The following is a 13,593-nucleotide window of genomic DNA, read 5'->3' on the forward strand; positions in this document are numbered from 1 at the left end:
AAGGTCAAAAGTTCAAAACATGGTTAACTTTTTGCTCATCACTGTAAATCTGGTATCGCTGTAATCACACCGACCCGAAGAATAAAGTCGTCTAATCACGTATATTGCATGAGGAACAGCGTAAAAAATAAAACAAACTAATTCTTCACCTGCTTTTGATTTGTTCATTCTGCCTCCCAAAGATCGCAGACTCGGCTCATATTTATCCAGCGCTCTGCGCTGAGCGCTTACACCAAGGTTTCCAAGTAAATCTCTGAAATACGTAATTCAGGCGGAACCCCAGGCGGAAGTAATAATGTGTAATGAAGCAGATGGAGGCACTGTGGACGCAGTCTGGCCTTTGATCCGGGGGTGTCTGTCTTTTTAGGCATGCATAACAGTGCCGTCTGCCACAGTTTTGTGCACTTCTGAAAAGAAGGACACAGTTGAACAAAGGCAAGATGGAGTCCAGAGTAATGCTACTGCCTCATTATAGTGAATGGATCCCTCGGGGGTTTCATCTGAATCACGTCAATTGGAAATTTAAATGGAAACCCCAATGTGTGCTCAGCGTAGAGTGCTGGATAAATGTGATCCCAAATGTTATGTAAAATGTTCCCAATAAAAGCTTCAACTCAGTTCACAAAAAAAGCAAGCCCCACTCAGGTCCAAGATTTGTTAACAGAAATATAGGAGCTTCCACGTTACTAGTAGCAAAGACTCTGGAAAAGCTAAATGACTCCTCGCCCTCTAAAAGAAATCCAGCGAATTCTGCGCTCCAAAATCCAAATGCGTGCCTCAACCACATTAAGCGTCCACGTTTGGTATTTTTGTAGCGATGAGAGACTCCAGAAGTACGAGCTGGGTATAACATACTGGTCACTACAACAGCAGTTTGCAATTTTCACTCAGCAACATCCACTGCTGTTTGTTTCTGGAAAACACCGAAAGAGTCAAAATCGTCACTACACCTGTAGATAAATTCACAAAGGGGTATAATTTCCAATATGGGGTCACTTGAGGGGGGGATTCTGCTCTTCTAGCACTTAGGGGCTCTGTATATGGAGTCCGAATACTATTCTAAGAAAATCTGTGCTCCAGGAGGCAAATAGCGCTCCGTCCCTCCAGAGTCTCGCCGTATGGCTAAGCAGTACTGTACAGCCACATATGAGGTATTTATACATTCAGCAGAAATTGTGGGACAAGTTTTGGTGCCATTTTTAGTCATTTCCCAGTGTCAAAATGTAAAATCTGGGGCTAAAACAAAATTTTGGTGGTAAAAATGTAATTATTTTTTTTCTTCACTGCCCAATTGTACAAAATGCTGTGACTCAACTGTGGTGTCAATATGATCACTGCACCCCTAGATAAATTGAGAGGTGTAGTTTGTAAAATGGGGTCACTTATGGGGAGATTTCAGCTGATCTGGCTCCTCAGGGTCTCTTCCAATGTGAAATGGCACCCTCAAACCAGTCCAGCAAAATCTGAAATCCAATATGGTGCTTCTTCCCTTCTGAACTCTGCGCTATGCCTGAAAAGTAGCTTTCTCCTCTTACCCTTGTGAAAATGCAAAATTTGGGGTTAAAAAACATTTTTGTGGGAAAGATGTGATTTTTTTTTATTTTCGTGGCTCAAAATTATAAACTTCTGTGAAGCACCTTGGGGTTCAATGTGCTCACTACACATCTATACAAGTTCCCTGAGGAGTCTCGTTTCCAGAAGGTGTCACTTTTGGGGGATTTCCACTGTTTAGGCACATCAGGGGCTCCCCAAATGCGACATGGCGTCCGCTAATTATGCCAGCAAATTTTACATTCAAAAAGTCAAATGGTGCTCGTTCCCTTCCGAGCGCTGCCGTGAACCCAAATAGCAGTTTCCCCCCCACATGTTGGGTATCAGTATGTTCCGGAGAAATTGCACAACAAATTTTGGGGTCCATTTTCTCCTGTTACCCTTGTGAAAGTAAAAAAAATTGGGTCTAAAGTAACATTTTTGTGAAAAATGTAAAAGTTTATTTTTTCCTTCACCTTCCATTAATTCCTGTGAAGCACCTGAAGGGTTAATAAACTTCCTGAATGTGGTTTTGAGCACCTTGAGGGGTGCAGTTTTTAGAATGGTGTAATTTTGGGGTATTTTCTGTCATATAGACCCCTCAAAGCCACTTCAAATGTGATGTGGTCCATAAAAAAAAAAGCTTTTGTAAATTTTGTTATAGAAATGAGAAATCGCTGGTCAACTTTTAACTCTTATAATTTCCTAACAAAAAAAAAATTGTGCTGATATCAGTAGACACGTGAGAAATGTTATTTAGTAACTATTTTGTGTGACATGACTATCTGATTTAAGGGGATAAAAATTAAAAGTTTTAAAATTTCCAAATTTTCGACAAATTTTTGTCTTAAATAAACGTAAGTGGTATCAAAGAAATTTTATCACCATTATGAAATACAATATGTCATCAAAAAACATTCTCAGAATCACCAGGATCCATTGAAGCGTTCCAGAGTTATTACTTCATAAAGGGACACTGGTCAGAAATAAAAAAAATTGGCCTGGTCAGGAAGGTGAAAACAGGCTTCGGGGTGAAAGGGTTAATGGGCAGCACAGTGGCTCAGTGGTTAGCACTGTTACTGGGCAGCGCTGGGGTCCTCGATTCAAATCCCACCAAGGACAACATCTGCAAGGAGTTTGTATGTTCTCCCCATGTTTGCGTGGGTTTCCCCTGGATTCTCCAATTTCCTCCTACACTCCAAAGACATACTGATAGGGAATCTAGATTGTGAGCCCCAATGGGGACAGTGCCGATAATGTCTGTAACTTGTCTGAATTGTAAAGCGCTGCGGAATATGTTGGCGCTATATAAATAAAAAAAAATATTATCATCATTAATAATGTCCTCCTTACCCGGGCTGACAGTTTAGTTTTGGTGGGCGTCCCTCTCTCGGCAGGTTTTATGTGGCACCATGTGCTTTCCATTTGATGATAATGGATTTGATGGTGCGCCGGGGAATCATCAGAGATTGGGATATTTTTTTTTTTTTAGAACCCAACTCTGACTTGTGCTTCTCAACAACTTTGTCCCTTGTTTGGTTAGTAGTGCCTCTTGCTTAATGGTGTTGCAGCCTCTGTGACCTTTCAGAAAAATGTGTATATACTGACAGACCATGCGACACTTGGATTGCACACAGGGGGACTTCCTTTTACTAAGCTTGTGTAGGTAATTGCTTGCACCAGAAATTCTTAGGGGCTTCATAGCTAAAGGGGTGAATACATATGCACATGCCAATTTTTAGTTATTCGATTCCATAAATTTAATTTATACCTATATTTTTCTCACTTTAATAACTTACACTATTTAGTGCTGATGCATCACACAAAAAACGGATTACAAAACTATTTAAACACAGGTTGTAACAAAAAAGGTAAAAACCCAATGGGGTGGGGTGAATACTTTCGCAAGCCGCTGTGGACTACCGAAGCCGGATGTCGGATACATGAATCAGTGAGCAGATTCTATAGAACTGCTGTGTTGCTTTCCAAGTTTTCACTGCAATTCAGAGTTTCCAGCTTATTCTTCTAAAAAGGACTTTGTTGTGGGAAACGGGCCTCAGTGCCAAACTAGACCTCAATCCCCCACCCTGTTATCCTAGAAATGGGAACAATTTACATGCTGTATCCAGAACATAACACCCATTACAGGACAACACTTACCAGACTTTTTCAGCAGTTTTTCCAAGACATACTCATCGCTAGTCTTCCCATCTTCCTTCTGATCCTCTTTCACCTCTTTAGTGAATGGCTTTTGCTTGACCAGATGGGAGATCCTCTCCCCCTCATACTTGGCACCTTTCTTTCTTTTCTCTTTGTCTTGATGCTTCGTTTTGGTTTTGTGTTTGTGATGGAGCTGTGCAGGTTTTACAGAATGGGAGAGCACACTTTCTTTGATTGACAGCAGAGAGTCCAGACTTCTAGGTGACCGAGACCTGTCCAGCACTTTCTCCGGCTCGGTGGTCTCGCTGCTGTAAGACTGTGCGACACATCCAGATGTTGAGGGCATACTTGGCACGGGCTGCTCGCTTTTCACTGAACTGCAAGAATCCTCTTTAGAAATAAAACTGACTTTGGTTGTTCTCGGTTTTGTAAGATACTTTGACAGTTTAACACCTGATTCAATGCCTGCAAAAAAATGAAGAGACTATTCCATTTATGTGACTGCGATAAGTATAAGGTTAGATGATAAAATACGTGATCTGGCACTGACAGATACAGAATCTATTTAACGTTACAATTGTATTCCAATATGCTCAGGTTCGTCTCAGATTTAAAGATGGTTGTCAGGGACTTTTATGTTGATGACTTATCCTTAGGCTAGGTGCAGACGATCTTGTATTTGATCATCCAAGAGAATCGGGTCGATTGTACAAATCATACTCTGATCGCATTCTGATTAGAGCTCGATTGGAGTGTGAAAATAGTGTGATCCAATTCTCTCAGATGAGAAGATGGTAAAAAATGTCTGCATCTTCTCCATTCTGCGAGGCCGTGGAAATAGGACTGCACTCAGATGACATCTGAGTGCAGTTCAATGGTTTACATGCACCCATAGATTTGACTGGCTGAGTGCAATCTGAATATTGGATCAAACTTGAGCATACTGCGATTTATTCCTCGTATCAGCTCGGCCAGAGGAAAAAAATCGGACAGGTGCACAGCCCCATAGAATACGCGATCCGATGTTTTGTCAGATTGCACTCGGACTGAATATTAAGATTTTGGTACTCACCATAAAATCTGTTTCTCGACAGTCTTCGTTGGGTGACACAGAGAACCGTGGGATAGTCTGCTGCCACCTGGAGGCTGACGCTATTATTACATTCTAAATGAAAATTGCCTCCTCATCAACAGACTATACCTTGACTGCTAGTCTCAGGCTACCTCAGTTTAGTGAGAAAGCAGTAGAAGTGGAAAAACATTAAAGCATTACTAAAATAGTTCAATTACACTGATAGAGAAGAAAACAACATAAATGCACGGCCAACCAGGCAACTAAAGGTGGGTGCTGCGTCCCTCAGTAAAGACTATCAAGAAGTAGATTTTACAGTGAGTACCAAAAATCTTAATTTCTCGGTCGCATCATTGGGGGACACAGAACCATGGGACGTCATAAAGCTGTCCCCATGGGGTGGGAAAATAAATAATATACTGTTAGCACCAAACTCTAGACTCTTGCCCAGGCCTAAGCCGGAGCAGCAGCCGCCTGCAAAATCTTCCTGCCAAGACTTGCATCTGCAGAAGCAAAGGTGTGGATCTGTAAAACTTGGAGAATGTATATACAGATGACAGAGCAGCTGCTTTACAGAGTTACAGGACCAATGCCTGGTGGCAAACCACACAGTAAGCACCCACCGCCTGTGTAGAGTGCGCCTCAACCCTAAAAGGAAGCGCCCTGGCCTTTGCGCTATAGGCCCAAATGATGGCTGTTCTAATCCACCGAGCAATTGTTGTCTTAGGCTATGTGCCCATGATGCAGAATTGATGCAGATTTTTCCTGAGCGTTTCTACCTCTCCCTGGCAGAAAAAATGCAGGCGGATTTTACATGCGTTTTTTTCTGCCAGGGAGAAGCGTTATTTAAGCGTTTTTGCATGCATTTCCGCATGTGTTTTTTCAAGCGCTTTTCCAAGCGATTTTGAGCATCACTTGGAAAAGTGCTTGACAAGTTGGTCACACTATATAAATCCATGCAACTGGCATGGATTTACATTGTGTGAACAACTTATGCTGCTTTAAATGCAGCATCAATAGTAAAAAAAAAGAATTAAAACGTAAAAAATAAAAAGAAAACATTATACTTACCTCTCTGGTGGCCCCGGGTCTCCTCTCCGGTGGCGTGCTCTGTCCTCGGCGTCCTGCAGTGTTCTGAAAGGACCTGTGGTGATGTCACTTAGTCAGCTGACAGGTCACGCGACCGCCGACATCAGCGGTCGAGTGATCATCACGACTAAATGATGTCACCGCAGGTCCTTTGAGAACACCGCGGGACGCCGAGGACAGAGCACGCCACCGGAGAGGAGACCGGGGGCCAGCGGAGAGGTAAGTATAATGTTTTTTTTTATTTTTTACGTTTTAATTCTTTTTTTTACTAATGGTAGCCGGGTCTGATGAGTCTTCTCTTCTCCAGAGCCTGGTACCCTCCGTGCATTGAACCGCATGCATACATGTATACATGGGGATGTTATGAGGTTCAATACAAGTCAATGGCGGCGATTTCGCCGCAATTACGCACAAGAAATGGTTGTGCTGCGGATTTTTCCGCAATGATAATCCGCAGCGGAAGTTTTTGCAGCATGTGCACAGCACACGGCGATTATCATTGGGAAACATGGCAGACAACTTAACAAGCGCTTTTAATGAGTTTTTGCAGCGGAAATGCAGCCGCGGAAACACATTAAATCCGCATCATGGGCACACAACCTTAGACGTGGCCAGGCCCCTGCTAGGGTCAACTAGTATGACCAACAAGGAATCACACTGTCTAAATGGGGCAGTGGCTGATAAACAGGACCGTATGGCCCTGACAACATCTAATTTGTGCAAAGCCTTCTCAATCGAGTGAGAAGGCAAAGGGCAAAAGGAATGCAAGACAATGTCTTCGTTAAGGTGGAAAGCCGAAACCACCCTGGGGAGGAAGGATGGAAGAGGACTCAACACTACCTTATCCAGGTGCAAGATAAGGATACGAGTTTGAGGAGAGCAGCAAGCCCAATACTCTACTAATTGAGGTGATGGCTATAAGGAAAACTACTTTATAGGCAAGATGAAGAGCAAAAAGCTCTCAGAGGCTCAGTGAAGACTGAAGAGCCCCAAGGCTAGATTAAGGTCCCGCGGATCAAGGGGAGGTAGAACGGGTGGTCTTGTGAGCACTACCCATTGAAGAAAAGTCCTGACCTGAGGCCTAATCTCTCTGAAACAAGACCGCCAAGGCGGACACCTGTCCCTTGAGAGAACTAAGCGAGAACCCTGACTCCGGTTATGACTCCAAGGAGGAAAGCAGTACAGGCAGAGAAATAGACATTGGAGAAATTCCAGAAGACTCACACCAGTGAAAATAGGCTTTCCAAGTGTGGTGATAGATGCGCAGCGAGGAGGGCTTCTGTGCCCCGATCATGGTTTAGATGACCGATTCTGACAAACAAGTTGCCATCAGAATTGCGGCTTCGATAGCCATTCAGTTAAATTGAGCGACTAAATTCTGGTGGAAGAACGGACCCCGAGACAGAAGATCTGGACGTTGAGGAAGAGTCCAAGGGACGTCTGCCAAAAGGTTGATCACGTCCGCGTACAAGGCCCTCGGAGGCCCATCTGGTGCAGTGAGGATAACTGGAATCCCCTCTTTCTTGAGGAGTCTGAGCAGAAGCGGTAGAGACGAGAATAGGTAAGGCAGGGAGAACTGGGACTAGGGAACTGTCAATGTGTCGATCGCGATTGCCTGAGGAACCCAAGATCTTGCGACTAATCTTGGTACCTTGTTGTTTAGTCTGGATGCCAACAGATTGACATCTGGTGTGTCCCAAAGACGACCAATCTGCTTGAACGCCTCTGGGTAAAGAGCCCATTCTCCTGTCGCTACCTGCTGGCGGCTCAAGAAGTCAGCCGCCCAGTTGTCCACTCCAGGTATAAGAACCGCCAACGTCAGAGGAACTTTGTCCTCTGCCCATCTCAGTATAGTTGCCACGTTTGAAATGGTGGATAGACTCCACATCCCTCCTTGGCGGCTGATATAGGCCACTGCCGTGGCATTATCTAACTGGATTCTGATGGGCAATCCTAGCACCAGGTGCTGCCAATGCAGAAGAGCCAGATGGACGACTGAGCTTAAACAGATTCATAGAAGGAATTTCTCCTTACTGTTCCAGAATCCCTGAACCGACAAGTGTCTAAAGATGAGCTTCCGCCACCCAATAAGGCTGGCATCCGTGGTCAGAACCTGCCACTGGATGGGACGGAAGGAATGACCCCGGATTAATAGAGGCAACGTCAACCACCCCCTGAGAAACTGTCTAGAGACTGTATTGACCTGTCCCAACAGGTCAAAAGTGTGCTTTGTAGAGGCCTTGAATGAAATTGTGCAAACGGGACTGCCATGATTGTTGCTACCATCTTCTCCAAGACTCGCATGCAATACCGGAGAGAATGTCCGAATTCTGAAGCAACTAGAGAGAGAGAGAGGATTGCAGCGCTAACCTCTTCTCCTCTGGAAGGAAGATTGATGCCTGAAATGTATTGAACATCATCCCTAAGAAGCGAAGACACTGTATTGGAACGCCCAGTTTACAGTCCATCCAAATTGTTCAAGGGAATCTAGAACAGTGCAAACTCTCCAGATTCTGGAAAAAGGAAAGCACCTTGACCAGAATATTGTCCAGGTAGGAGATTACCACCTCCCCTCTGGTCCAGAACAAAGCCATGACTGGGGCAGGACCTTTGTAAACACGCTGGGTGCAGTTGCCAGACCAAAACGAAGAGCCCTGAACAGAAAGTGATCCTGGTTGACTGCAAAGCAAAGAAATCGCTGATGAGTCGGAAAGATAGGCACATTAAGATTGGCATCCTGAATGTCTATCGAGGACAGAAACTCCCCAGCCTCCACGTATACTGTGACTGACTGGAGTGAAGCAGCTGTACCCATTTGTTAAGCAGTCTTGGATCCAGAATGGGTCGTACCGAACCATCTTTTTTGGGGATATTGAATAGATTTGAATAGAACCCTCTGAAATATTCTGAAGGAGGAACCCTTAGGATTACTCCTACTTGAAGGAGGGAACCTATAGCTTGATCGAAACTGGCTCTTATACTGGAGGAAGTGGGGGAATGAGATCTGAAAAAACTATCATGCGGGAAAGCGAGAAACTATTCTGTAGCCAGAAGAGAAGACCTCTCTGACCCATAAACAGCTGACTGACCCCAGCCATGTCTCATAGAAGAGGAGCAGGTGGCCACCCACCCAAGAAGAATCCCTGAGTAGGGGTCGCCCATCATTTGTTAACTCCTCTACAGCCTATGGAACCAGAGGACTTACCACATGGACTGAAGGAACGCCTAGAAAGAGTGGGTTTAAAAGGATGACCTCCTTGACCTCTGGGAGACTCTGGGTCTGACCAGACGACCGGAATCCTCCAATGCAGGAAACTAACAAAAGGGGTGAAATTGCAAAGCCCCTTGTCTTCGAAATGGAAGGCTGAGCCTGGCCTGGCGAAGCAAAGTGCTTAAGCCACCCATGGCATCTGCAATGGTTTTGTGCAAATTACTACCAAACAGGCGAGACCCCTGGAAGGGTAATCCTGTAAGCAACCCTTTTGAAGCCAAATCTGGTCTCCATACCTTAAAGAGGTCGTCCACTACTAAACAATGCTCCCATTGACTTAATGAGTGGAAAGAAGTGTTTTTGTAACTACCTTGTGTTGTCATTGTTGCCTGTGAGCAGTGCCATCGCTGACCATTCAGTAGGCATCATGTGACCCCGACTGCAGCCTCAGCCGGCATTCGTTGATGTCAAGTCAAGTTCCGGCTGCAGCCAGGCGTGACCCAGTGACGTGCACCCCCCCCGATTGATGGGCTGTGGGCAGGGTTTCTCTGCACGTCACAGCCCAGCATCCACAGCGTGCTTTCCCTTTCCTCTGCATTCGTTGGGAAAGCATGCACTGTGACATGCGGTGAAACCCCGTCCATAGGCCGTCAATCAGGGGGGTGCGCGTCACATGATGCCTAGTGAGCGGTCAGCGGCGTTCATCGGCAACAATGACCACACAAGGTAATTACAGAAACACTTCTTTCCACTATTTAAATCGATGTGGGCATTATGTATAGTAGTGGACAACCTCTTTAAGTCATAAAATACGACGAATGGCCACACAATTGCTTGCAGGCTGGGCAGAGTTTTTAATGAGCAGGGCATCTAATGCTACCGAACATAAATATCTGCCTACTCGATCAGATCCGCAATGTCTGCAAGGTCCACCTCCTGGGAACCAGCCAAAATAGTGTGCCGTAGATGCTTAACCCAAAGCAGGAACTGCCTTGGATACCCAAGTAGCAGTGAAAAAGGACAGAAGGCAAAACCCGCTGCCTCAAAGGCGGACTTAGCCACAGACCCTACACGTCTGTCTGTGGGGTCTTTAAGTGCCGCTACTTCAGCAAGAGGTAAGGCGGTTGTCCTGGATATGCGAGATAAAGGAGTATCTACCAAAGGCAGAGCAGACCAGGATGCCACCAACTGGATATGGGTATAAACACCTCTACGACTGCATTTGTTAAAATGCCTGTCAGGGTGTTGCCATGCCTCCTGTAGGCCTTCTTAATGCCGCGGGTTAGAAAAAGATCTAGCCACACACTTGCCTATCCCAAAAGGCGGGTCCTCTGACAACACCCCAAAAGACGAGTCAACAGCAAACTTTCTACAGACTTTGAGATGGAACTAGAGTCCGAGCGTAGTGGGGGTGAGTGTATGTCCTAAGATGGGGGAAAAAAATCTTGGATGTTTCCCCCGAGAGGGAGACATGAAGGATGAGAAAAAGCGAGGCCATTTGGAATTTGGCTGGGACCGGCTATACTGGTGCGGGGTGTGTCCAACTCACTCATAGCAGTGGCCAGGGCTCCTCGGGCAGCAACTGCCATTGGTTATAGTCTCTTCTGATTTTAATGAGGTCCTCTGAGCAGGTATAAGCAAGAAAGGAGGTGGAAGAGTAGATGAAGTACAGTAAGCCACCAACTGCCCGGCAGAATACTTATTATTACATGCTAAGCATGCATAATAAGTGACTAATGCGGGCTGTGCCGATAGGTGTGCATGGTCTTCTCTGGATTCTGATATAGCCAGAGTGCAGGGAAAAAAATGAATGAAAGTGAGCAATGCTGGCCGCGCTGATTGGTCGACTCAGCGGCCGTACAGATTGGCCACAACACGCCGGAGAATTCAACTACAACGCTGCCATAACAGCAGTGATGCCGCACACAGGCTGCGCTGGGGCAAAGGCGATGCCACCGAGTAGCAGCCACACACAGTCCACCCCACCTGACCCAGGTGATCGCACGACCCCAGAAAATAGAGGGCAATCCTTGGAGTCCAGCAAGGTGAACTGAAACAGTCACCGCCACAGCAGTGAAATGACAGCCCCGCCCGGCAGTGCAGCAAAAACGTGAGCCACAGACAGGACCCAGCAGCCGGCATTAAGACCAGAGCTCTCCTCGTAACCACTGACGCCCAGGCTCAGACACCCCCACCCTGCTAACTACTCTAAAAAGACTGGGAGATGGGAAAAAAGAGGAAGGTAGTGGTAGAGAGATGGGATGGGGTGAAGGTCACACATTATAGCCCTGTTGTGACTCTGTTACCTGTCCTGAAATCCAATCTCCTGTTCCATGCAACACGTGCTCTGTGTAGGGCGGGCAGGAGCTGGCTTGCTTACGGACCGCTGCCCCAGTACCTGACACCGACTGTGTCTATGCACTCTGGACCGGCCATACTGACATGAGAGGATACTGACTGCACAATTACAGCCTGTACTCTCCGTCACACAATGGGTGAAACAGAGTGCACAATTACACGCTGTTACCCTGACAAGATCCAGCTGAAAAACACAAAAGATTGACTGTTAACGCCTAAATTAACGACTAAGATACGTCTGAGACAGACCTTGCCTCCAACTGACACTATACAAAACTGAGGGAGCCGGAGGCTGGCAGGCGAGGTATAGTCTGCTGGGGAGGAGCCAATTTTCATTTAGAATGTCATACTATTGTCAGCCTTCAGGGGGCAGTAAACTATCCTATGGTTCTCGTTGTTTCTCAATGAGGGGACCAAGAAATATGGCCCTGTGCATGAGCTTTTAGGATATCTGATTGATGAGGGTGTGACACCTAGCGCCGCCGCCGAACAGCTCTGTCAACGGTATAGTGGCCGCGGCCAGGTTCTGCACAACCTAGCTCTATTCGCATTAACAAGGGGCAGATGTGTAGTAGCCAGCAGCAGCTACTATACCGTTGACAAAGTAGCACTATGCAGCTCCACAACTCAGCACATCCAGCAGCCACTGGAAACATCTGATTGTCGAGACTGCCATGTGTTGTGCCCCCACCATTCAGATATTTTTAAGCAATCAATGTAAAATTCCCGAACTACCCCTTTAATACTAGCATCTAATGGATTGTTCCTTGGCTGAGTACACACATTTGACTATTAAAAACATATCCTACCTGCAAAAATAGCACTGGTTTCAGTTCCCTGGTTTGCATCTGGACTGGCAAGCGTAAATAACTCATACAGATCATTGGATTTGAAGAAGCGCCTCTGCTTTGGGTCTTTCAAAACTCGGTCGGTTAAGAACTGCTTAAAGATTTGTCTATGAACAAAGAAGAAAAGATGTTATACTAATAAGTTCTTACCCAGCAATTCCTAAATGAATGCTCTATTACTCTCACAAGAACATGCAAGGTGGACCGTGCCCAGTAGTGTCACAGCGAGCCCACTGACGCCATGACTCAATTCATATACTATTCGATATAGTTACCTGACTAAACTTCCAAAACTATATTTCCAATATATATTACCAACCCACCCAAAACAAGCACATGGGAACATACCCCATAAAATAAAAGGTCAGCAGTAACATTTGTAATTAAGCAGAATAACTGCAGGAAGGCTTGGTTGCCGTACTTGCTTGGAAAACTAGAACATTTTTTGCTTTTGCCTTTCCGTATTCACACACACATTTTTTAAGCTTACATAGGAGTAATTGTATGACGTTTTGTTTTTACGTGATTAGCTATATATTTTTTTGCTGACAATTTGCCAATTTTCCCATACACACAAAAAACCATTAACTTTTATTAGTGCAAAAAGGGTATTAAGTGATATTTATATGTATGCCATTTACCAATTACCACAAAGTTCACTTTATTTTATGGACTGTAAAAAGAATATAAAGTCTGTCTAAAATTTACTATCCTAGCATTTTCAGTGTGGGTCGATATGTGTAGACGTGATGTCATCGATGCCCCTCACCTCCCAACTGGTATAAGTAGATATGACGTCATCTCTGCCACTCACCTCCCAACTGGTATACGTAGATATGACGTCATCTCTGCCACCCACCTCCCAACCGGTATACGTAGATATGACGTCATCTCTGCCCCTCACCTCCCAACCGGTATACGTAGATATGACGTCATCTCTGCCACCCACCTCCCAACCGGTATACGTAGATATGACGTCATCTCTGCCACCCACCTCCCAACCGGTATACGTAGATATGACGTCGTCTCTGCCACCCACCTCCCAACCGGTATACGTAGATATGACGTCGTCTCTGCCACCCACCTCCCAACCGGTATACGTAGATATGACGTCGTCTCTGCCACCCACCTCCCAACCGGTATACGTAGATATGACGTCGTCTCTGCCACCCACCTCCCAACCGGTATACGTAGATATAACGTCGTCTCTGCCACCCACCTCCCAACCGGTATACGTAGATATGACGTCATCTCTGCCACCCACCTCCCAACCGGTATACGTAGATATGATGTCATCTCTGCCACTCACCTCCCGATCGGTATAC

At 45.6% G+C, this 13,593-nt stretch overlaps 1 protein-coding gene across 1 annotated transcript in view; it reads right to left on the reverse strand.

The window, feature by feature from the left end:
- The window catches only part of ERCC6 (ERCC excision repair 6, chromatin remodeling factor), a 135,897-nt gene that overhangs the window by 18,379 nt on the left and 103,925 nt on the right, over positions 1 to 13,593 (reverse strand). Inside the window, exons 17-18 of the mRNA XM_073686094.1 lie at positions 12,230 to 12,375; positions 3,691 to 4,155 (exon numbers count right to left, since the gene is read on the reverse strand). Of these exons, the coding sequence (XP_073542195.1) occupies positions 3,691 to 4,155; positions 12,230 to 12,375 (611 nt within the window). The remainder of the gene's footprint in view (positions 1 to 3,690; positions 4,156 to 12,229; positions 12,376 to 13,593) is intronic.

Source organism: Phyllobates terribilis, unplaced genomic scaffold (assembly GCF_046119375.1).
Source record: "Phyllobates terribilis strain yellow unplaced genomic scaffold, ASM4611937v1 Scaffold_5__5_contigs__length_657084704, whole genome shotgun sequence".
Lineage (NCBI taxonomy): Eukaryota > Metazoa > Chordata > Amphibia > Anura > Dendrobatidae > Phyllobates > Phyllobates terribilis.